A 25,596-nucleotide genomic window follows, 5' to 3' on the forward strand; every position below is an offset into this window, starting at 1 on the left:
CATTAGAATCGATCTAGTCAAAATCTTCAGTCCGGGTGCCCGGAAGGGTTCCGGGCACCCCGGGTTGTTCCGGGCGCCCAAAGCCCTAAAGTCAATAAGAGTTGACTTTTTCCGTTTGCGACCTCTTCTCCGGTTCAGCTCATCTCGGTCCGGTATTCCGCTCCGGCTCAGCTAACATGGGTGATCTCGGCCATCCGAAATAGGGCTCACCAGAACCCAAGTTCCGGCTTCTCCTCGAGCAGCCTTCCTTCCCGGTTTCTCATCCCTCGAACGCCACGTACGTTCTTCTCGTCCACCAGTGTACTCTTCCGCGGCACCTCGTCCCTCGAACGCACCGAGCCCATCGGCTCTCTCCCCGTGTCGTCCTTCTCGCTAGCCGCGTCTTCCGCTCGACTTCCTGTGTTTCTAAGCTCCTGCACACTTAGACACAAGGGTTAGACAAAATAGGACCTAACTTAATTTGTTTGATCACATCAAAACACCTTGGGGTTCCAATAATCTCCCCCTTTTTAATGTGAGAATTTGGAAAAAAAAATTATACCTCCCCTTAGACTTAACAATCCTCTCTCCCTTTGATCACATAAAAAATGGGGTTCTTTAACAAGTCTAAGGTTAACTCTAACTCAAAAAAAAAAAAATAAGTGTTTAAAAAAAAACTAAGTTAGAAAATTTGAGAATTTTTCAAAAAGATTTGCAAAAATTTCTAAGTGATCAAATTTCTAAAAGAAATTTAAAGCAAATTGCAACAAAAAAAAATTCTAATAAAAAAAATTCTAAGTTTTTGAAAATATAATTTTCAGTTTAAGTTTCAAACATAATTCAAAATTTTCTTTAGAAGAAATTTTCATAAGTGAAAAAAAAAATAGTAGGAAAATTTCTAAAAAATTCTCTAAGTTCAAGTTTTCTTTTTAAGAAAAATCATAATTTTTAAAAAAAAAATAAAGTAAATTTAAATTTGTAACATAAAGTTTTTAAAAAAAATTGTAAATTTTTGTAAACATAAATATTTTTGAAAATATTTTCTAAAACAAATTGAATAACCTTTTAAATCATTAATTAATTTCAATTTTAATGTTTTTTCAGTTAGTCAATTAAACTTTTTATTTTAATACTTGGCTTCCAGGTAGTGGCGAGGCACTAGGCCTTCTTGGTTATTGGAGCAATAACCACTTCTTTAGACAAAGCCTTATAAAGAAATTATCTGTTTAATTTTCTCATTGAAAATGCTAAGTCTAATTTTAATTTTTAAATTAAACAAGTTTTTGGAACTCAATAGAGGTTCCTTCCTACAAGGTTAATCAAGTATTTTCTAGGTACATAGACTTTTGATATTTTTCTGATTTGATTTTGGTGAAACCTATAGTACCAATTTAATCCTCTATAATTTTTAAAAGCAGAAATGTTTGAACATGTAGAGTTTTTCAATCTTTCTATTTCTTCCTTTAATTTTTCATTTTCAAGTTTAATTTTATCAAAATCCTCTATTAGACTGATTTTGCCAAAATTCTTTTTATTTCTAATTTTTTTTTTTAATTTGGTATTTTTATTTTCTAATTTATACATGGATTTAGTCATAGCCTTAATACCAAAATAAAGCTGATCAGGAGGTAAGAGACATACCTCACTTACCATATCAGACTTGTAGCCTGACTCTCCCCCTGTTTCGCTGCATTCATCTGAGGTCGCTCCCCCTTCATCAATGTTGTGTTCTGATGTACTTTGCCCTTCATAGCTTGCCATCAGTGCAATCCCAACATATTCTTCTCAGATGATGAAGTGTCGTCCCAAGTGGCTTTAGGTTCTTGTGCTTCTTGGGTATCTTGACGTTGTCCTTCTTAAGTTCTAGGCAATCCTCTTTTAAGTGTCCTTCCTTTTGACACTGGTAGCAACAAACCCTTCTTCTATTTCTTGGATACTTCTTATTCTGCATTTCTTTAAACTTATTAGATCTAAAAAACTTTTTAAAATTTCTTACCATATACGCTTCTTGATCTTCTTCTGAGTCAGACTCGGGTTCCTCCTTCTTGGTTGCGTGTAGCGTCATAATCTGGCTTGAATCCTTTGTTGTCCTGCACATCTGGTTTCATGTAATTCAAGGGTAGAAAACAACTCCTCTAGGGTACTTACCTCCAGGTCCTTTGAAATATAGTAGGCGTCGATGATTGACGTCCATTCTGGAGTTCTGGAAAAGGCGTTGAGTGCATAGCATATGGTGTCCCGGTTTGTTATCGTTTCACCGAGGTTCTCGAGACTGGTAATCAATTCTTTTACCTTCGTGTGTAGATCGGCTACCTTCTCACCTTTTTCCAGACGAATGTTCGTTAGTTTGTTCCGAAGGATGTCTCTTATTGCTAGCTTGGCTTCAGATGTCCCTTCATGGAGTTCCAGGAACTTCTCCCAGAGTTCTTTGGCCAACGAGTAGCTTCCTATGCGGTTGACTTCTTGAGGTGGCAGCACGCTCAGTAGATGATATTCCGCCCGATTGTTTGCTACGGAGTCATTTTGCTCCTTCTTCATCCAAAGGCTCTCTTCTTTTTCTTCTCCATTTTGGTTCGTCGGAGCTACAAAATCGTATTTTATAATTAAACGAATTTCGAAATCAATTTTTAGGAATACCTCTATCCGACGCTTCCAGTGTGCGAAGTGCCCCTCGAATTTTGGTGGAATGATGCTTGGTCTAGCCATCTTGTTGCTTCGATTGGCGGTTAGTCCTCTTGAAGCGTCCTTTGCTTTGATACCACTTGTTGGTCCCTTTGAAGGTCAGCAAGAGGGAAGGGGTGAATTGCCCTGAAAAATTAATTCAACTTTTCTCGAATTTTTAACTAGATAACAAAACTTGTAATTAAAAAAAACAAAGACTAATTAAAAGCAGACACAAACGAGTTACTTGGTTTGCAATCAGGGATTTGCTAATCCAAGGAAATGATGGTGCACTATCTGATGATCTTCTTCGGGCGAAGTAGCCTCTTTACAGCGTTGACAGCACAAAAGAATAGTAAAGCACAGTGAAAATGGATTACAAGTTGATTGATTTAACTGTGCAGATCAGTGCTATATTTATAGCACTGGTTGGAGTGCCCCGAAGGGTTCCGGGTGCCCTGAGAGGATAAAACTTTATCCCCCGACGTTCAGATTGCGTTAGAATTGATCTGGTCAAAATCTTCAGTCCGGGTGCCCGGAAGGGTTCCGGGCACCCCGGGCTATTCCGGCCGGCCGGAATGGTTCCGGGCACCCCAAGCCCTAAAGTCAACAGGAGTTGACTTTTTTCGTTCGCGACATCTTCTCTGGTTCAGCTCGTCTCGGTCCGGGTCTTCCACTCCGCCTCCGCTAGCTTGAGTGATCTCGGCCATCCGGAATAGGGCTTACCCGAACCCAAGTTCCGACCTTCTCCTCGAGCAGCCTTCCTTCCCGGTTTCTCGTCCCTCGAACACCGCGTACGTTATTCTCGTTCACATGTGTACTCTTCCGCGGCACCTCGTCCCTCGGACGCACCGAGCCCGTCAGCTCTCTCCCCGTGCCGTCCTTCTCGCTAGCCGCGTCTTCCGCTCGACTTCCTGTGTTTCTAAGCTCCTGCACACTTAGACACAAGGGTTAGACAAAATAGGACCTAACTTAATTTGTTTGATCACATCAAAAAACCTTGGGATTCCATCAGTAATACCAATTGAGGGGGCGTTTAGTTCTTTCCTAATAATAGGAATCGGAATGGGAATCATTATATTGTGGAATGGGAATGGATATGAGCATGGATATCACTCTTAAAAGTAATGTTTGGTTGGTTACATATTTTCTATCGGAATAAATCAAAATTTCTTTTTTTACCCTTAAAGGAAAATAAGAGAAAAAATTATATATGAGAGAAAGATGAATGCGAGAGAAAAATATGATGAAAGAGAATGATGAGAGAGAAAGCATGATGAGAGAGAAAATGTGATGAGAAAGAATGAAGAGAGAGAAAGTGTGATGAGAGAAAATGAGAAAAGAGAGTGTGATAGGAGAGAGCATGATGAGAGAAGATGAGAGAGAAAATATGATGTGAGAGAAAGTATGATGGGAGAGGATGAAGAGAGAGAAAATGTAATGAGAAAAAATGAGGAGAGAGTGTGTGATGAGAGAGAAAGTATGGTGAGAGAGAAAGTATGATGAGAAAAAAAGAAAACAGTGAGTGTGATGGGAGAGATTGAGGAGAGAGAAAGTATGATGAGGGAGGAAGTATGATGAGAGAGAAAGTGTGTTGAGGAAAAAAAGGATGGAGTGTGACAAGAGAGATTGAGGAGAGAGAAAGTGTGATGAGAAAAAAAGAGAAAAGAGAGTGTGATGGGAGAGATTGAGGAGAGAGAAAGTATGATGAGAGAGAAAGTGTAATGAGAAAAAAAAAGAGGAAGAGAGTGTAATAGGAGAGATTAAGGAGAGAGAAAATGTGTGAAAATATTATGAGAGAGAAAATATGATGAGAGAGAACAAGGAGAGAGAAGTGATATGAAAGAAAAAATAAATAAATATATTTTGATATTTGATATTAAGGGAGAAAATTTTAGTTTTAGGTCAAGAGTATTTTTGGAATAAGGGAATATTTTGATTGATGAAAATAGGGTGATGGCTCATTGAAGGGGAGTACATGGGAATGAGTTATTACCCAATTTCAAGGATTCATTCCCTTATTTGTATTCCTATTCGTATAATCCAAACATTAACAATGACAATCAATGATTCTCATTCTCATTCCCCACTCCTATTCCCCTAAACCAAACGCCCCCTGAATATTATAACACCTACAAATTAATAAGAATGTGGAATGCTCTAGTGGAAGCGCCACATCAGCGGCCCCCCTAGAACCGGTCCCACGGATATGGAGGGAGGTAAATGCAGATACACAGGTGGAAAGTGCATAGCGGAGATGTTAACCCCAGACAGTGACACCCCGGGGATCGACCCCTGGACCTTTCAGCCACAGAACCATGCACTTCCCATCTATGTTACGCCCTGGGGACAATGTGGATGCTCTAGTGATTGCATTATGGGTGGTAATGTCTTACCCCATGTCACATTCACAAAGAAACAGGGATCCTCAGAATTGAGGTTTCAAGACTTAGAAATCGAAGATAAACATCTATAAGTAGTGTTTCTTCAGAGGTTATATATTGATGTTTATCCATATATACCTGGTGTAGCCTCAGGTTCTTCCTCTTTCCATTAGGTTCCGAAGGACTGGGAGTTAGATCCATATTGGGATGATGAACCAAAACAGCCACTACAACTGAGTCATGTCAGAAAGTTTCCCAGCAAATAGAGGTCGGCTTATGGTGCAGACCCACTCAAATCTGTGCGTCTTGTTGACCATTTCGTTATCCATCGGAAACCAAACTCTGCTGTCGGTTCAACCAGTTGATTCCAGTTCTGGTTCAGATCTAAACTAATGCATGAACTTTCTTGCAAGTGAACAAATTATCACGGGCAGAACTGTTCCATACACTTCTATTAATGCTCCTGCTGCAGGTTTAGTCAACTTTGTAGCATAGCATTATCATCATTCAAACGCCCCTCGAGTCAAACCTGACTTTCATCGGTGGCTTAAGTTCTGATTTGATGTAATTATTAGTATATGTCCAGCAGCCATAGTAACGGAAAAACATGAGAAGGATTATGAAACTCTGGTTTGTATGTATCGAATACTACATTATCAATTGTTACACACACAACATCAATTCCTGAGTTAACAGAAGCTTTTTGCACTCTGAACTGGCTTTAGTCTCTTGTAATTCCTTGTTTTTTTTTTTTTTTTTTTTTTTGCCTATAATTGCATTCTAACGTACTTGTTTTAACTTTTAACGATGCTAAAGTTTCAAAGGAATTTTCGGACTTTTTTATTATTCTTTTTTTTTTCTGTCTTTTCATTTTGTTTTCATAATTGTATCATGCTCAAAAAAAGACGTTCATGTGGATGCTGGTCTTGCAGTGAAACTTCTCGAACTCTACCATCATTTCGAATAACAAATAAAAAGGCTTCTCCTCTCTATTTTATGTATGAGCTGGCATAGACTAAATTTCAGTAAAAAACATAATTATTTCATCGTCATTGAAATTATATTCATTTGTTTACGAAAATTAGTTGCCTTAATTTATTTCTTTTATTTTCGTCCAATTAAATTTCTTTAGGGTAATTTTATTTTATTTTTTTTTCTAAACAAATTATAAAATTAATAATAATTATTAATTTATTACAATAAAAATCGCGAAAACCTAGTCCTGGCTGTAGACGAATACTTAATTGGCATCGAATCGATACCAAGGTTTGATGATCTATAGACCAGTCGTTCGGGCACCGCCGCGCCGCCGCACATCTCTAGAAGCCGAGCCCGATGAACACTTTCTTCTCCTCCCTACTGTTCTCCTCCGCTTCGGTTGATCTCTCTTATGTCCTTACTGGTTCTCTTTTATTCATAACTCGCAAATATCAATTATGAAGACATTCAAGAAATCTTTTTTACCGGACTACAGAAAACATTCAAGAAGTCATTTCACAGAGGATTCTTTTTTATCGGAATACAAAAAACATTAAGAACCTATCATCTTCCCCGCAAAGATCGTTCTGTACCTAGCTGTTGATACGTACCACCAAGTCCGGTTCGAAGGCTTAGGGAGGCGTTTGTGTCGTCGTCTGAGTCTCCGGGGTTTGAATCCGAGTAGTTTGCGACTGAGTCTGTTTTTGCGTCGTCGTGGTCGTCCTCATCGTCGCCGTCATCTTCTGTGTCATCGTCGTCGATTGAGTCTGGGATTGAGTCGTCGTCGATTGTGCCTGGGATTGAGTCGTAGTTGATTGTGTCTGGGTCATGCTGCTATGGCACCGGGGGTCACGAGCCATTGGAGGGGTGGAGGGTGGAGGGTTGGAGGTTGGGGAGAGATTTATATGCAGATTTGGATGATGTATAAGAGAAAAATGATATGCACAAGTAAAAAAATTTAAAGAAAAGTTCAAAAGATAGATATATAAAATGATGAAGCCCATAAACAAAAAATGATGGATCATAACTTTACATGTTTATCCTTAACTTTTCGTTGAGCATATCATTACTATTGCTGTTTTAAATGTAACGGAGCATATCATTAGTATTGCCGTTTTAATTGGATCAGAATTACCCTACTTTATGTCAGCTTTCACTCGCTCCTCTACCTGTCTCCGCCTCCAGTTTATTGGTCTCCTTCTCTCGCCGGGATCCAGAACCCTAATTTTTGAAAAGCGGAGGAGCGAAGATGAGAGAGATCCTTCACATCCAGGGTGGGCAGGGCGGGAACCAGATCGGGGCCAAGTTTTGGGAGGTAATCTGCGACGAGCACGGCATCGACGGCACTGGGAAGTACACCGGCGATTCGGACCTCCAGCTCGAGAGGATCAACGTCTATTACAATGAGGCCAGCGGTGGGCGCTACGTCCCTCGCGCGGTGCTCATGGATCTTGAGCCCGGAACTATGGATTCCGTCCGATCTGGGTCCTTTGGCCAGGTTTTTAGACCGGATAACTTCGTCTTCGGCTAGTCCGGTGCTGGTAACAATTGGGCCAAAGGGCATTACACGGAGGGTGCTGAGCTCATTGACTCGGTGCTTGATGTGGTCAGGAAGGAGGCAGAGAACTGCGACTGCTTGCAGGGTATGACCTTCCTAGTTCAAAATAGGATTTAGTTCTTAGTGGATCCGTGCTATTTTCATGTAATTTCTGATCGTTGTTAAAATTAGGCTAAAGTGTGGATCTGTAGGTTTTCCTTTATTTTTCAAACGTCTTGGGTGTTGATTGATCCCCTCTAGTTTGAACCATTTTATCTTAAAATATTCTGAATACTGTGCTCTGTGTTTAAATTTTCATATAAATATATGAAATCAGCGTGTAAAAATGTGAGTTCTTTTCTTTTCTACTGGATAGTATAAGGATCTGATTCTTCAGTTTTTATCGAAAGATGGTCTTGTGTGTGGGGGGGATTTACTCTATCCATCATAGAAATAGAACCGTTTGTTGTGAGATTTACCATACCATCAGTCTCCATCTTTTTTAATTTCTTGTTTTTCTTAAATTTGTCATTGATTATGTGATATCAATGTTGGTACATCTACATCTGACTAATGTAATTGATGATACTATAGTTATTTTAGCTATTGTTAATAGTGGCATACATGTTGGCCGACTTATATAAAACTTCTGATCGATCAATATGTGTTAATTGTTGGTAATTTTAGCTATTGTTTTTCTTATGTTCCCTTTGACTCTTTTTCTTTGTATGTTAGATTGTCTAGCATTTGTTTTCTGTTATTCTATTTACTCAACTTTAGTAAATTCTTGTCCCATGGTATGTTGTATAACGTGGTTCTTTTGAGTTATGAAATCATTCCTAGAGTTCGTTCATAGAAACCACTGGTTCTAAACAATCTGCGATGCTAAGAGATTGAATATATATATATATATATATATATATATATATATATATATATATATATATATAAACCTCATTCATGTAGTAAATAATCTATCCAACAAAAGGGGTGTGCTGTGGATGTCAGACTTTGGAATCTAACTTCTCCGTCTTACTTTGTTGTGGCATCATTTGTTTGCCTTTTCCAATCTCAGATGCAGAAAAGGAGCGCGGTGGCCTCTTTCAAAATCCTTTTATTATTGTCATTACATGGCGTTTGTTTATTTTTTATTTATTTTTTCTTGGTCATGTCATTGTCCTTTGTCATATGCCTGAGAATGTTTTTTTTAACCTGTTTCTTTCATTATTCTGTAGGGTTCCAAGTGTGCCATTCTTTGGGAGGAGGTACTGGGTCAGGCATGGGGACCCTTCTTATCTCAAAGATCAGGGAGGAATATCCAGATAGAATGATGCTTACCTTCTCAGTGTTCCCCTCTCCCAAGGTGTCTAATACTGTTGTCGAGCCATACAATGCTACACTGTCAGTTCATCAACTTGTTGAGAATGCTGATGAATGTATGGTACTTGACAACGAAGCACTGTATGATATCTGTTTCCGCACCTTGAAGCTTTCAAATCCTACCTGTGAGTATTCCTTTGCATGGGGTTCTCAGTTTCTTGTCTATCAATTTTCCATTTTGAATATTGGGCTAGTGTTTGTTCCTCTCTGTTATGATCAATTATCGTTTAATGCCAATGTTTCTTTTTAATGTCAGTTGGTGATCTCAATCACCTAATCTCTGCTACAATGAGCGGTGTCACTTGCTGTCTTCGCTTCCCTGGACAGCTTAATTCTGACCTTCGGAAGCTTGCAGTCAACCTCATCCCTTTTCCTCGCCTCCACTTTTTCATGGTAGGATTTGTACCCCTCACATCAAGGGGCTCGCAACAATATCGGGCTCTCACTGTTCCTGAATTAACCCAACATATGTGGGATGCCAAGAATATGATGTGTGCTGCTGATCCTCGCCATGGCCGATACTTGACCGCTTCAGCCATGTTCCGTAGGAAGATGAGCACTAAGGAAGTTGACGAGCAAATGCTCAATGTACAGAACAAGAATTCATCCTACTTTGTGGAGTGGATACCAAACAATGTGAAGTCCAGTGTGTGTGATATTCCACCCAAGGGACTCAAGATGGCATCTACTTTCATTGGCAACTCGACCTCCATCCAAGAAATGTTCAGGAGGGTTAGCGAACAATTCACAGCCATGTTCGGGAGGAAATCGTGCAGAATGAAGCAGCAACATCGTTTAGTTAGAAATGATGATTCAAAGCAGAGGCCAAATGCGGTGGAAAATAGCTCTCGGAGTTAAAGACTCGTCGTTCGTGGAAGGAATAAGGACTTGGAAGATGCTACAAGATCAAAAACGAATAGGAGTGAAAGATTTTTCATTCGTGTAAGGACCAAGGACTTGGAAGATGCTATAGGATCAAAAAGGAATAAAAGTGATGACCAACGAGGTTTGGATGAAGGGATGTTACAGAAAGGAGCCCCAAGGAGAAACAACAATACTAGTAATCTACACAACTATGGTAATGGTAATTCTAGAGCTTTGAGGAAATTTCACTCGCAAGACGAATTAAATGATACAGGACACGACGCAGATGGCTAGTATTTTATTAAAAGAAAAGTGGGTCATTTTGAGAGACAGATGGATATATCTCAAAAGAATAGGGAAACAGTAGGAGTTGATAAACTTGAAACTTCCAGCGGAAATAGTACCAAACATAGTAGCTACTCCCATTAATCAGGGGGTGAATCTCGCCCTAGACGCTCAAAGCCTGTAAGTGGAGAACTAACTGAATCAAACAGTCCATGGTCAAGTAATGCTGATTTAAATGGAGGCATTGATGATCACGAGATTAGTTATATCAATGACCATCATCCAAAAGATAGTAAGGTGGCAAAGACTGTGCACGGGTGTGTAATTAATAATTCTATAAAGAGGTTAGATTCTACTGAAGAAAGTATAGAGAGAAAGTCAGAGGAATTCGTGATGATAAAAAAGGAACAAAATGCTAAGAAATTTTATGCAAGTGATGCAAACAAGGTCAGCCCTGGTTCAAATATGACTACTAATCACAAGCTCCATTTGACAAATTAATAAGAATGTGGATGCTCTAGTGATTGCATTATGGATGGTAATGTCTTACCCATGTCACATTCACAAAGAAACAGGGATCCTCAGAATTGAAGCTTTAGGACTTAAAAATCGAAGATAAACATCTATTATAAGCAGTGTTTCTTCAGAGGTTATATATAGATGTTTATCCATATATACCTTGTGTAACCTCAGGTTCTTCCTCTTTCCATTAGGTTCCGAAGGACTGGGAGTTAGATCCACATTGGGATGCTGAACTAAAACAGCCACTACAACTGAGCCATGTCAGAAAGTTTCCCAGCAAATGGAGGTCGACTTATGGTGCAGACCAGTTCTGGTTCAGATCTAAACTAATGCATGTACTTTCTTGCAAGTGAACAAATTATCACAGGCAGAAGTGTTCCATACACTTCTATTACTGCTCCTGCTGCAGGTTTAGTCAACTTTGGAGCATAGTCAGCCATTATCATCATTCAAACGCCCCTCGAGTCAAACCTGACTTTCATCGGTGGCTTAAGTTCTGATTTGATGTAATTATTAGTATATGTCCAGCAGTCATAGAAACAGAAAAACGCGAGAAGGATTCGGATCATATGAAACTCTGGTTTCTATGTATCGCATACTGCATTATCAATTGTTACACAGAACATTTTTTTTTGGGCTAACAGAAACTTTTTGCAGTCAGAACTGGCTTTAGTCTCTTGTAATTCCTTGTGATTTTTTGCTTTAACTTTTAACGATGCCAAAGTTTCAAAGGAATTTTGTGACATTTTGGCTATTTTATTTCGGTCTATGCTTGCCCCCGCACTCTCGTTAATTCATCTTAGGATCAATACGGAGGAGGTAAATTACGGATGACTACTAACCCATCTTATCTCGGCTTTACCGAGATTTGAATTCGCTAACCATTATACTATCCCAAGGGGATGTGTGTTATGTGGATGCTGGATTTACAGTGAACCTCTTGAACCCTACCATCATTTCGAATAACAAATAAAAAGGCTTCGCCTCTCTGTTTTATGGATGAGCTTGCATAGATTAAATTTCAGTAAAAATCATAATTATTTCATTGTCATTGAAATGATAATTATTCATTTGTTTACGAAAATTAATTGGCTTAACTTATTTCTTTTACTTTCGTCCAATTAAATATCTTTAGGGTAATTTTATTTTATTTTCCTTTTTTTCTAAACAAATTATAAAATTAATAATAATTAATAATTTATTACAATAAAAATAGCGAAAACCTAGTCCTCGCTCAAGACGAATAGTTTTTGGCATCGAATCGAGACAAGGTCTGCTGCTCAAATCAGTCGTCCGGCCGCCACCGCATCGCCGCTCATCTCTCGAAGCCTAGCGCGATGGCGTCGAGAAGGGTTGCGAGCCTCCTCCGCCGTTTCGCCATCTGCTCTGCGTCGCGGCATCCCACTCCTATCCACAGTCCTCTTCCGTTCTTGTTGCTCCCGCTTCCGTCGGCGACCGCTGACTCGCCTTCTCACCTCGGCCTCTCCCCCCCGAACCCTTTCTTCTCCTCTCGACTGTTCTCCTCCGCTTCAGGTGATCTCTCTTATGTCCCCCTTTTTTTTGTGCTATGCTGGTTTTTGTTATTGAGTTCGTGAATGCAAGCAGGTCCGTCAAACATTGTTCTTATTCAGTCTGGGGATCAGCTCACTGACGCGCTGAAGAAGGCCCAGGGTTAGTTGGTTCTTATGCTAGTGTTTTATTTGCTCATTGTCAGACCCGTGTGAACTTGCTGTCGAGAATCTATATTCTGAGTGGTTGCAGATGATAAAGTGCCAGCCATCTTTTACTTCACGGCTGTGTGGTGCGGACCTTGTAAGATTCTCTCTTGATGCTGGTTGCATGTTATTTTACTTTTGATGTCTAAGTGCTACAATAACAAATAGTTACCAACGGTCAGGTTTGCATAACTTTGACATGATCTTTCGCTTGTGCATCAACCAGCATTTTTGCATGTCGTTCTTGCTTTGTGGAATATCTTGTTAGATTTCTAAATCCATGTGTGTATATGGAATGTGGATACTTAATATCTTGGAATAACTTGCCTCAATTTGGTGTTACTGAAAGTGAAAGAAAAACTGTCATTTCAATGTATGTCTGAGCAATGCACACTTCCTATTATATTAACACTTCAAAGTGACTTTGGTTTACAAAATAGTCCTTTACTAGTTGAGCATTCTTACCCCCTTGTGGATAGAAGATCTTTATTTTGAGAGCTGGGAACAACCTCTTTAATATATGCAAGGCAAAATGGCACATTGACTCTTCTTTGATGCTGCACTGGTTGGAACCTCCTGCAGTTAGATCCCCGTTTCTTAGATGAACATATTGCTGTGATTACTTGAACAGGAGTATTTGTTTTACTTGATCAAATATTCTTTGAAGTACATTGTTATCACTTAAAATATGATTAGTACTTTAATGTGATAGATTGGTATACTTCATTCTGCTCAAAGACCACAGTGGTGCATAAAGTTTTCCACCTAGATGTCTGGACAACTGCTACTTATGTGGTTATCTTAATGAAAAATGTGGCATGTGTTATTATTTAAAGTTGATCTTTTTTTATATAAAAAAAATCATGTTCAGGCAGGGTTATAGCCCCATTTATTGAGGAAATGAGCCACAAATTTTCGCATGTCACAACGTACAAGGTTGACATTGATCAGGTAATTAACTTGAATTTCTAATTTAGTTTTTGTTTTATTTTTTTTTTTTTAAGTTATGAAAGTGGCCGATACTAAAATGGTTGAGGGTTATCATTATTCCATCATAGTTTACTATGTCGTGATTATTTCAGATTGCTCTAGATTAGCCCTTTAATAAAAGCTCTTATCATGAGTATTAGGTAAAGTTGTCATTCAATGATGAAAATCTCCTCTCTTGAACCATGGTTGCTATATCTGCACGGCAGCTTATCTATTCTTCCTTCTTCTAATGCCTAAACGATTGCATTTGTAGGAGTTACACTTTCTTTTTTGTGTGAAGTAACAAAGAAATTTTGGTTCCTCTTCAAGTTCAATTAATAATTTAATATAATCTCCTCTTTTTTTTTCTAATTTAAGTACCCTTTGCTTATTGCTGTCATATCAGTTAAACAGAATACAAATAAAATTATTTATAATTTTATTTGTATGAACTTCTTAGCATATGTCAAATTATTACTTTTGAGAATAACTGATTTTTTTAGATTTTATGATTAGCTTCCACTTAATTAACAGCTTGTTTTTATCTGTACTAACCAGGAATAAAATTGTAGCACAATTTAAAAGTATGGCAAACCCATGGGCGAAGTTTTAGTTGAAATGCTCATTATGGTGTTAATTCTTAATGTTGGTTTTCTTTGCCATTATTAGGGAGACATGTAAAGATACAACCTCTTACAAAACAATGCTAGTTGGGTACCATTCTTAGGCTTGCCTGAATATCAAAGGAGCATCTATAATCTGCATTCCATGGCTATATCATGACTGATTGGCAAATGTTCATATCTTTGTTCACTTTGATTTTCTGTAGATTTTTTTTTTTCATGAAGACATTTATCTACTGAAAAATTGACAAGATTTAATCATTCTTTCCATCTCTCTTTCTCTCTGCTTCTTCTTCTTGGACAAATGATTTTCTGCATATACAAAAATTGTATGAAAAAGTCTAGATTTGGGAACATATTTAGTCTTTTTTGTTAGTTTCACAATTTAAATATGTAATTTGGTTTTTGAGATTTCGCTGCTGTACAAGTTTTGTTGTTTCATAATAATCTCACCCTTGGACAACTGACTTGGCTTGTAGGAGGGCCTTGGAAGTATACTGAGCAGTCTGCAGATTCACTCTGTGGTATGTGTGATACAGAACCATCTAAAAATAAGAAACGCGTGTCAAGTCAAAATTCTTATTTTCCATATATTGTTATATTTTGTCATGACGATTTTGGCAGATATTTCTTCTTCATGATTCATTGTATTTAATTATTTTGAAATATACATTGGAAGAGGATAAAGTAAGTGGTATAGAAATAAAAGCTCTTTGTTTTGTGCAAACTAGGCATTTTATCTATAGATGGAACTACCAGATGTATTTCGCCGTGAAATTGTTGGTCTGTGATGCATATAAAAACTAAATTTGCGCCCTTCGAAATGGCATTCTCTTTGTTATCAAATGCTGTTGAAGTTGACATTTTAGGATTAGCCATGGTGGCATTGTTGGCAATTTCAGCTGATTGTCCGAAGAGATAATTGTTGAATCTGTGCCTAACCCGAAGTGGGCCTAATGATTTTAATGAAAACAAATTTTGTAGTGTTATCATAGGTAGCTAGTTCTCCAATCTATGTTAAAAAAAATTCCCTCAGATGTTGATGTGACCTGCTTATGTTGCTCCCAAGAAGTGCATATCTAGTTTTCTGTTATCCAAGCACCAGTTTTGTGCTTGTAACAATTCCTTAATTTGGCACCTTTTTATTTATCAGTTATCATTACAAATTTGTTTCTAACAAGTCTTTTTAATATGGCATGCCTATATTAAGCTAATCGGTATTATATTTATGTTCTAACAACTCTTACACATGCTTGCTTTTTTTTGTTTTCCTTTCTTGATTACAATGCTAATTAGAGAGAATGTTTCTTCGATTATGTGACAATCAGCGATTGAGCAATTATATATGCATATCATGTCAATCTTCTGTCAAAGATCTTATAAATATTTATTATTTTGCTCATATGTTACAATGTATGAACTTTTATGCACAGATTGTTTACTAGCTTATACCTTTCCACTCAAGTAAACTCGGTTATCATGTAAGATAGATGCCTAGATGGAGCTACCTCTAGTCAAATCTTTAATATAAGCATGAGGGTGGGCGCATGACATCTTTGACGTAATGACCAGGGGTTTACCTCACCATGCACCTAACGCCTGTGTACTAGTATTTACCTCACCTTCATATCTGTGGAGTCGACACTAGGAGGCCATTAAGGTAGCGAATCTACCCTTTTTTAATATAAGCATGACCAGGAGTTGATTCTCGAGAATTGACGGCTTGTGGTCACCCCATCATGCGTCTAACACCTGTGTATCTACATTTTCCTCCCTCCATATTCGTAGGGTCAGCACTAGGGGGACCGTTAAGGTAACAGATCTACCTTTTTTTAATGCAAGTATGTTCGTCCTCATGGGATGTCTAGTTGGCTAGAGGGTGGTAGATTTACTATAAAGAGACAAGGTCAATTCTCGATGGGCGCATCCCCTCAGGGAAAAATTTCTTCCATCCCCTAGCTACTTTGCGGTCGGCTGGCTATAAGCTGACCTCGTAACCTAGGAAGATTTCTTGAGTGAGTGTAATCATCTTTTTGCTATAATTTAATATAAGCATGAATGCATTAATTTTAGAATAAAGCTCTATGCAAATAAATGCTATAGTTTTGTTTTTTTTACAGTAAGAGTTTGTTCTCAGTAAGTAGACATCTCCCTCCCTCTGGATTCTCTCAGAAGAGGTGGTTTTGTCGCATGTACTCTGTGCATTGAATATTTTCTTAATTAACATGCCGTTTCTAAGTTAATGTTGTCATGCCGTTTGCCTTTCTTAATTAATGCAGCCAACCTTTCAATTTTTCCACAATGGCAAAAAGGCTACCGAAGTTGTCGGTGCTGATAAGAAACAACTCGAGGAGACATTTAAAAGCTTGTACAAGTAAATATTTGATCCTACTGTTTGGGCGTGCCCTTGTTCTTATTGTCAACCTTGTATTGTCTGTTGGAGTAAATGTCTAATTATTGGCTTGTTAAAAACAATTAAATTCAGTGGCTGTGTTCATGGCTTTTGTTTTGACTTTTTCTTTATTTTATGTTTTTGGCAGGCAGGAATAAGACGGCGACGCTGAAGAATTGTATTTTGCTGCCTATGAAACTAATAATAACAACGCTTTTCTGTAATGGAAGAATTAGATTCGAGCGTTGATTTCTCATGGTGTCATTCGAAAGTGTCTAACTTTGTACTTCCATTTATTTATTAAAAGTGAAATCTGCTCCCCCTACGATCGTTCCACACAATTGAGAGTAAATTAGGAATTTAAGCTATGGGTACTTCTGTTTGTTGGTTTCGTAGGGACTCGATCTTGTTCAATTCCCAGCTTGGCTATGTCCTAGGGTCAGATGCTGATTTATAATATTTATTGGCAGAATAATTGGCGGTTCGTCCTTTACATCAGAAAGTTTGGTCTTGTGTCTTCATCCCTTCAACTGCAAGGGTCTCTGTAGCATCCAGACTCGTAATATACGATAGCTTTAGGTTACTTGTGTTGGACGGTAGCTTATAAAAGCCATATCTTATGATCAATTAATCCTCAATTAAACTAAGTAAACCAACACGACAAAACCGAAAGCCAAATGCCGACAACAATCCCTCTTTGCCAACTCATGTTTTCGCATTATTACGTCATCAATTCATTACTTTCATCATAATCCCGTGGGCCCCATTCAGTGGGTCATTTGCAATTGCCGACATCCATTGGCTAGTTTCAAGACTTGCCTGTCGGGAGAGTTGCACCGAAGGGCGTCCCCTGTGTGGTGGGGAACTGGATGCGGCGTAATATCATGTGGCCTCGCCGTCGCCTTCGATCCGATGCTTCAAATTCGTCTGTTCTACCCTCTTTTGCTCGGACGAGATGAGCGGGATGGTGGTTGGATCCGAGATGGGACGGCGGGGGACGCCGTCACCGCCTCCGCCGCCGCCGCAGGAGCTTCTGGAGCGGCTCAAGGACTACGGCCAAGAGGACGCCTTCGCCTTCTGGGACGAACTTCATCCGGATGAACGCGACATCCTCGTCAAGGACATTGAGGTTGCTCATCGCTCTCGGGTCTTTGATCGTACTTGGATCTGATCGTGTGACGTGTTTGCCATGCTTCTCTTGTCTAGCACTTGAGCTAATCTGAGGAGTGAGGATATCCCTTTTTTTTCAGCGTTCTTGCAAAGTTATGCTGAACTTAATTGAATTCTGACTCGAAGTTTATTACTCTATTCGAATTGTAGATTTCTATAGGCTACTTCACTAACAAGAATGAAAGTAATTTTTTGCCTCGTTCCTACCTTGATCAAAGACCGACTATTGGTATTTGGTTTTCGCGTCGAAAATGTGAACTTCTGATTAGTATTTGGTTGTTGTTGTTTAATCGTTGATTTGAGAATTTTCAGTTCCATTTATTATCTCTTGGCCATTTGTGTATCAGAGCATGGATCTTCCAAGGCTTGATCGGATCATTAGATGTTCGCTTGGTTCTCAGGGTGAATGCTTCTTTAATGTTCTTTTACGAGATCTGTTCTCTTTGGGCACAATGAAGATCATTTCTCACCGTTGTTATTAACTGACAAATAATCAGGGCAGTCGTTGCCTGCCATTGAGCCAGTGCCAGAGACCAGCGTCTCAACTGTGGAAATGAGATCTGCAGAGGAAAAGGAAAGGTGGTGGAAGCGAGGTTTGAAGGTCATTTCAGAAGGAAAGTTAGCTGTCGTACTTCTCTCTGGTGGACAGGTAATTTGGCTGGGATGGACTTATGTGGAGCTCATTTTCTATTCTAAATTTACTTCAGCACAACAATCCTACGGGCTTTGGCTTTGAAAGCTATTCTTCTTTGATAGTCTCAAATTTTGATGATGCACATATCATTACAAGGAATCTTACACTTGAAGCTGTTCTTGCACTCTTTTGTTGCAGGGTACCCGACTTGGAAGTTCAGATCCCAAGGGATGTTTCAGTGAGTTACAAATTGACCTTTCACATATCAAATGTACTCAATGTTGTATTAACAATCCACTTTTTTAGAGAGAAAAAGAAATTGAAGCTGGGGATGCTAATAGTTCGTTTGTCATGCTAAGAGTGGAAAACTAAATGGCTTTGATTATCTAATGCTTTTGTTTTTTAGTAAGTTTCCATTAGAGGAAAGAGAACTGTATCTAATATTCAAGAGTAAGGTTCCTACATAGGAATGAGAAGAGGCTCATAGGTTCAGATTGTAAAATTAGAGTGAATGATCATGACATCCAACTGTATATTAAAGATTTTTGGTACTGTATTTGACGTTTATAATTTATCATATATTAACTTTCAATTCATAATGTTAGTATGAACACCTACAATGATATCATTCTAATATCGTTAAGTATAATTAAAATTATTAATATAGTAAGTATATGAAAAACACAAGATCATTCTTAAAATCTTAAAAGTATTCCATCTTTATATAAATTCCTATAAGATGAATGATAATGATAATGACAATGACAATATTCATCTACTTAGGAGTTAAAAAATAATGACTGAAAACATTCTCAAATTAGATAACCTAAAAAAAATTATGCCTGTAGTGCATGTCGATTTTTAAAATGTCCAATTGAATGTAATTATATTTTAACTAATCAAAGTTGTTAGGATTGAGTTTCTACCTTCGAATGGTAAGAAGGATAAATTATAGGATTTTAAGATCAAAGCCCAATTCAAATGCTACTTGGAATCTGGATTGATTCGGTCTTCTTGGATCAAAGATTGTAAGATTCCATGGTCCGGTTTTGCAATCTTGATATCTATATATCAATGTTACCTCTTTCTTACGGAGGTCTATATGAACAAGACTATCACTTTTTGCATGGTTGCAATGAAATTTAGGAATTCTGAACATCGTGTGTTAGAACTTTGTTATGGAAATTATGATATGTTCCGACTTCTGTTTGAACTGCTCCTAGTTTTTTCTGTCTCTTTTGAAAATTTTCCATTTGTTAATTACTTTCTAGTTTGATGTTAGGATTCATTCAGTTTCAATCATTTAACAATATTGGATATGTAGAAATTCATTATCTCTTGCTGTAGATATTGGACTTCCATCAGGAAAATCACTTTTTCAACTTCAAGCTGAGAAAATTTTGTGTGTTCAAAAACTTGCAGCTCAGGCAAATGATGGTAACTGTGGATCTTTTAAGCTTGTTTTTAGTCTGCTAAACAGAACAAACCTTTTAACTTTGACCTTATTCTGTTACTTGAAATAGTTGGTATTACGCCAATTCAATGGTACATAATGACGAGTCCATTTACTGATGATGCTACTCGTAAATTCTTTGAAAGTCATAAATATTTTGGATTGGAAGCTGATCAGGTTAGATTTTTTATTGCTGCAAGGATGGTTTATAAACTTCACCACCAGAAAGTCATCCATTCATATATGTTAATTTCCTTCCAGGTGAAATTTTTCCAACAAGGTACTCTTCCCTGTGTTTCCACGGATGGCAGATTTATCATGGAGACGCCGTATAAGGTACTACATTCATATTACTTATGGCCATCAACTTTTTTTCTTCAGAACTGAGTAGCCATTCAACAATCATAAATAATTAATCCATAGCTGTTAATTGATGCGGTTTGGTTTTTGAGCTCGAACGAGGTTTCAAGTTGTTGCTAAATCTTGATTTGTAGTATATGTGTCTTATTATATTAAAAAATTAGAAACTTTTGATTTGGTTTGTGTATTTCCTCTTCTGCATTCCTTCTGCAGTGGAAGTTGTAACCGTAATGTTTTTAAAACTCAGGTGGCGAAGGCTCCTGATGGAAATGGAGGGTTGTATTCTGGTATATTTTTTTTTAAATTACCAATGATTTTCTAGCAGTTTCCCTATCATTTAAATTTGTTGATCAAATATGGGTTATCTTTTGACAGCTCTTAAATCTACAAAATTACTAGAAGATATGTCCTCGAGAGGGGTCAAATATGTTGATTGTTATGGGGTTGATAATGCACTGGTGAGACAATTGGTTTATTGAAAAAAATAATAATTTCTCTGCTAGATTTTACTAACTCAACATCCTCAGAGCAGGTTCGTGTTGCTGATCCAACATTCTTAGGATATTTTATTGATAAAGGTGTCGCTGCAGCAGCAAAGGTTGTTCGCAAGGTAAGAGAATTTGATGCCTCATTTGCTGACAAACAGGAAGGTTGCATATCTTATTTCTGATAATAGATTATGATTTATGGAATTTCTACTTTGTAGCTAGAATTTTTCCTGGTTTAAAGAGAATCTTGAAGATATTATCCTCAGCACTCATTGCTCTTTAAACCTGCTTGATAGGAACAATAAAATGTATCAGAGTTTGTCATTAGATGCTTCATTAGGAGTTCAACTTTAGCATAGCTGCAGTTTGGCATTTGAGTATAGAACTTCTTTAATCATTTACAAAGACTCTTTCCTTTTAGTTGTTATTGGCAGTTGGATGATAATGATTATGCATAATCATTTTCTCCATGCCATGAAGCATCTGATTGAAACAAATTTTCCTTGCACTCTTTAAAATAGCTCAGGGCTTCTCGTCAAGATTTGGTGGCATTTAAATCTTTTATCATGGACATGTATAGAAATATGTAAGATTGCACGTTTAACTCATCAGGTTTCTTGCTGTAAATATAACAAAGAATTCTGCAGTTTGGTTCATATTTACTATCAGTTCATGCTCTCTTACATGTGCTGTGCAATCCACGTTTAACATGTTTTCAGATAACCATTAATTGGGCATAATACTGCCAGTGCCAGCTTGAATTATTTCTGTAACTTAAATTTGTTTATGTGATTTTTTAATCAGGCTTATCCACAAGAGAAAGTTGGGGTCTTTGTTCAACAAGGCAGAGGTGGGCCTCTCAGGGTGGTTGAATACAGTGAGATGGATGCATCAATGGCTACTGAGACCAACCAGACCACTGGGCGCCTTCGCTATTGCTGGAGTAATGTAAATTGTTATTCCCTTTGTTATTATCTTGCTATATTCTCTATTAGTAGCGTTTCTTGTGTGAATGTGGGATAGAAGCGACCTTCTCCATTAATTACCCTTTATAAAAGCAAAAGGATACAGGTGTCAATGTTCTAAGCCACGACATTTTTGGCTAAGAAATCATTTCCTCCTATTTCACTTGGCTACAAATTATGGATTCTAGATAAAATATGAGGTTATCTTAGTTGTTTATGTTGCATAGCTTGTGCAACATTTATGATCAATGCAATCTAAATGCTACATTGTCTAACAACCAAATAAATATCTCTACAATTTCATATTACGGTTAAATGAATATTATCTGGATGACCTCTTCTAGGTGAAGGATACTATTCACCAACGATGTTGCAGTACTATTGGGAGAAACACATGACAGACCTGTCAATGTATTTTTATAACACCTAAATGTTTTATGATTTCAGTCTTATTGAAATATGGTCTTCCAGGTTATGCTCGGTAAAAATTAAGGAAATTTTGTCAAAATAGAATGAAAATTGAGATGTGAAATCTAGGATCTCAATATAATGCTCCTTTACCTAGAATCTATACATTTTCTGTCTTTTGTTGTGCACCGATTCTCAGACTTGGTTATATTCTTTTCTTTTATTAGTCTTTATTAAAGAAGTTTATTCTTGGTTATCTTGAGTGTTGTTTTTCATTTATTCTTTTAGGAGTTATCACATTCAATATCATTTTTGAGTTCTGATAATGTAGCTTCTAATATATCTTAAATGATGTGTTTGAGACATTATTAGGTATGCTTGCATATGTTCACTCTGGATTTCCTGAATCAAGTGGCAATTAACCTTGAAAGGGACAGCATGTAAGCTCTTACTAACTCGACTTGCTCATGCTACCATGTACTAGGTTGCTATGCTTGACTATTATCTAAATGCCAATTTACTGATTCTGTTTTTCCTAGTTATATCTGGCTGTAGTTAAGTATTCAATTTAAATTGTCTATAAGCTTAAGACTCAAGCTTCCGGGGATCTAAGAATTTCAAGTATTGTAAGTCAATTTGTTCTGGTACAACTATATCATTCTTGGTTGTCCTTTTTTTTTTTGACAATAGTTGGTGATGGAGAGGGCTGCAAAGTCTGCAAAGGAAGATTGATTAATTTGAAATTATGAAAAAAAAACATTTATATTATTTCTCAGGCTCGGGCACAAGTATCCAACTCGGATGTGCATGCAAGCTTGTAACACAACATTTTTTTTTAATTTTTTTACACTTGATCAATTGACCTACCAAGTGTCCACTCAGAATGTTGGTATCCAAGTGTTGGCCTCCAACATGGGCATGGATGGGTAGATGCAAAGTTAAGTGTCATAGAGGAGACAGATGTATGCAAGGGGAGTCATTCTACAAAAGAAAAGGTCTACTCTATGAGGTTTGGGAGGGATAGTAATGTTTTAATCTGTCCAGCGTGCTCTTTTTGGAGAAAACAAATCAATTTCACACAAATATGTGATATGTAAAGTTTTTTTTTAATTTTTATTTTAAATTTTCTGTGTTTTTGTCTTGAGATTTGCAGCCGCCATCTGTTATAAGGGTTCCTATTTAACTGTTCAAGATTTTCCATCCAGCCTAACTATTTGATATTTTAAATCTTCCTTTTGGAATTAGGTTGATTCAGTAGCATTGTCAATCATTATGTTAACTATCTCAAAAGCCCCTGGTCAGGGACTCATAAAAGTCATATTTGAAATGCAGTTACCACCTCGCCGAGAAGAAAATTCCCTCTATCCATGGATCCACTGTTGGGTTTAAGCTAGAGCATTTCATCTTTGATGCATTTGCATATGCTCCATCTATGGCACTTTTTGAGGTTGGTTACCATAATTCAAAATCTAGGATAATTTTGATCTCTTCCTTTGCTGATGGCTTAGAAATTCGAATTGCTGCCTATGAACTGGAAAACAGATTTTGAGGGAGGAGGAATTTGCACCAGTTAAGAATGCAAACGGGGCAAGCTATGACACTCCTGACAGTGCCAAACTGATGCTTCTTCGCCTCCACAGTCGCTGGGTAGTCGCTGCTGGAGGATTCCTAACACATTCGGTGCCTCTGTACTTGACTGGTATTCTTCCCATCGCTATAATTTATGTTTCTTCTTGCCAAAGAGATGTTGCAGTAGACCATTGTGGAGACTGGATCAGGCTGCACTAAGCCGTCGACCATTTCTTTCTTGCAGGCGTTGAAATCTCTCCACTTTGCTCCTATGCCGGGGAGAACCTCGAAGCCATATGCCGTGGAAGGACATTCCACGCACCTTGTGAGATCACCTACTAGGCATGAGACTGCACTCTACATTCCACTTTGCTCCTTGGATTTTTTAATTATTTTTTTGTGTTTATTTGTTTTGAAAGTGGTGTGTGATTGATTATCACATGGAATGTTGTGGCGTGTCTATTTTCTTTAGCCGTCCCATTAACAATATGCTTATCTTTTATGCATTATCCTTATTCAGTGCTGCCCCTTTTGGCCAAGCACTGAAGGCCACGAGTCAACAAGTGTAGTGTTCGCCTATCTTCTCACTCAATAAAAGTCAAGTTTCCACAGCGATCACTGCATGCACCAATTTTTTAAAATAAAAAAGTTATATATTTTACTATTGTGTTTTTTATATAATTAAATGGGTAAAAATTAGATGGGCATTTGTCATATGTGTTTTTGTCAGATGGATATTTTAGTTTTTATTAAAATCGAATAACATCTCATTTAAAATGATATGTTTAAAATAATTTTATCATTTTGCTTTATAGAAGAAGTTAGCAATTAGCTTTAGAAGTTAATATCTCATGTCTACACTACATTATCTAGTCATTTGGCTGTGTAAAAGTTACGATGTATTATTTGGTTAACTTCTACATGTAGAAACTAACTACTATCTTCACACGTCTATTTACTAGCTTCTATAACAATAACTATATCCTTTGTTATTTTATTTATTTGAGTAATAATCAGTTTAAAATAACATTGTAACCGGTAAAATAAATGATTGGAATATCATGATATTTATTATACTTCAAATGAATATTATTTGATCATGATTAATCAGGTAGAAGTTAACATGTAGCTTCTATAACGTACATAAATTAGTTGCTAGATTCTATGATCATGTAGAAGTTAACATGTAGCTTCTATAACGTACATAAATTAGTTGCTAGATTCTATAATGCGTAAAAGTTAGTTATTAGCTTCTACCATAATAATTTTATATCATTTTGATTTTACTTTTTTCGAGTGATAATTATAACAATATTTTAATGAATAAATCAAACATTAGGGATTTCATAACAAACATTATATTTCAAATGAATATAATTTAATCATGATCGAGTATGTAGCTAGTAAGATTAAAGAGTTCATCAAAATTAGTTATTAAAGGATTAAATTCTTAATTAAATAGTAAGATAGTAAAATTTTAATTCATATATCTAATTTTTCTGATCAATTAATTTTAGAAGTCACCAATTTGACTTTACAAAAATTCATTATCGATCATCAGAATAAATTGAGAAGTATAGATGGATCATAACAGAAGATTCAACATCATAAATTTTCTAAATTCTCTTGATATAATATTAGAAGTAGAAAAGTCCGTCCCACTTCTTACTATCATACTATAGCCCCGGCAAGAAAAATATTAGATTATGCTCCAAGAAGCTGAGCCCGCATCATGAGCATGCACACATATTGCATTTACATATAATATAATACATGAATATATATAAATTAGCGTCTCGGACTCAGAAATTGAACTTGGTAAGAGTGCGCTCATGTAGTAGTGCAGCACAAAGGAGAGCTCGAGACGGACTCTCCCTATAAAAAATTAATTTAATTTTTTATATCAGATATTAAACTGATAAGAATAAATATTACATTTGATTAAAAGATCAAAAAAGATATATTTTCTAACGTCGTCGGCCAAAGATATTTATAAAAGCTTCTCTACCCATGATATTATCGATCATAAAACATGAGATTAAAGAGAATTATGACATCACAGTGGATATTTTTTATATAAAAAAATTATCAAAAAAATTGTTAATAAATTTAAAAATTATTTTTAGTATGAAAAAAAATATTATCATAATTTTATTTTAGATCTCATAAAATTTATTTATTAAAGGAGTATATTCTTAATTATATAATAAAAAATATATATAATTTAAAAATATAATTTTAATAGGGCAGTGGTGTCTTT

General features: G+C 36.9%; 2 protein-coding genes and 2 pseudogenes across 3 annotated transcripts; 3 read left to right on the plus strand and 1 right to left on the minus strand.

Moving 5' to 3' along the window:
• The first annotated feature begins 7,162 nt into the window (after window positions 1-7,162).
• On the plus strand, window positions 7,163-11,206 carry LOC121997077 (annotated as a pseudogene).
• A 622-nt stretch (window positions 11,207-11,828) lies between these two features.
• LOC121997078 (thioredoxin O, mitochondrial-like) lies at window positions 11,829-16,614 on the plus strand. 2 transcript variants are annotated; one of them, XM_042551322.1, is made up of 7 exons: window positions 11,829-12,123; window positions 12,196-12,261; window positions 12,352-12,402; window positions 13,177-13,256; window positions 14,377-14,421; window positions 16,177-16,271; window positions 16,438-16,614. In XM_042551322.1, exons 1-7 carry the CDS (start codon window positions 11,928-11,930, stop codon window positions 16,445-16,447), a joined length of 543 nt encoding a protein of 180 aa, XP_042407256.1. In that variant the 5' UTR covers window positions 11,829-11,927; the 3' UTR covers window positions 16,448-16,614. The 2 variants fall into 2 exon arrangements, 1 of the variants encoding a protein (XP_042407256.1); XR_006116218.1 differs by having other exon boundaries at window positions 14,377-16,271.
• A 525-nt stretch (window positions 16,615-17,139) lies between these two features.
• LOC121997076 (UDP-N-acetylglucosamine diphosphorylase 2-like) lies at window positions 17,140-23,831 on the plus strand. Its single transcript, XM_042551321.1, has 15 exons — window positions 17,140-17,418; window positions 17,807-17,861; window positions 17,957-18,108; window positions 18,292-18,331; window positions 19,441-19,530; window positions 19,617-19,723; window positions 19,808-19,882; window positions 20,154-20,193; window positions 20,282-20,364; window positions 20,439-20,516; window positions 21,199-21,342; window positions 22,140-22,207; window positions 23,100-23,214; window positions 23,310-23,466; window positions 23,581-23,831. The coding sequence occupies exons 1-15, from the start codon at window positions 17,245-17,247 to the stop codon at window positions 23,676-23,678; spliced, it is 1,476 nt and encodes a 491-aa protein (XP_042407255.1). The 5' UTR covers window positions 17,140-17,244; the 3' UTR covers window positions 23,679-23,831.
• Window positions 23,832-25,155: 1,324 nt separating this feature from the next.
• LOC121999033 lies at window positions 25,156-25,298 on the minus strand (annotated as a pseudogene).
• Window positions 25,299-25,596: the final 298 nt, after the last annotated feature.

Source organism: Zingiber officinale, chromosome 6A (assembly GCF_018446385.1).
Source record: "Zingiber officinale cultivar Zhangliang chromosome 6A, Zo_v1.1, whole genome shotgun sequence".
Taxonomy (NCBI): Eukaryota; Viridiplantae; Streptophyta; class Magnoliopsida; order Zingiberales; family Zingiberaceae; genus Zingiber; species Zingiber officinale.

Coding starts and splice junctions, on each gene's coding strand:
- LOC121997078 (XM_042551322.1), top strand. CDS start 11,928: ATGGCGTCGAGAAGGGTTGCGAGCCTCCTCCGCCGTTTCGCCATCTGC. Junction 13,257..14,376: donor ACAAGGTTGACATTGATCAG/GTAATTAACTTG, acceptor CTTGGCTTGTAG/GAGGGCCTTGGAAGTATACT. Junction 14,422..16,176: donor GTCTGCAGATTCACTCTGTG/GTATGTGTGATA, acceptor TAATTAATGCAG/CCAACCTTTCAATTTTTCCA.
- LOC121997076 (XM_042551321.1), top strand. CDS start 17,245: ATGAGCGGGATGGTGGTTGGATCCGAGATGGGACGGCGGGGGACGCCG. Junction 20,517..21,198: donor CAGCAAAGGTTGTTCGCAAG/GTAAGAGAATTT, acceptor TTTTTTAATCAG/GCTTATCCACAAGAGAAAGT. Junction 23,215..23,309: donor CATCTATGGCACTTTTTGAG/GTTGGTTACCAT, acceptor ACTGGAAAACAG/ATTTTGAGGGAGGAGGAATT.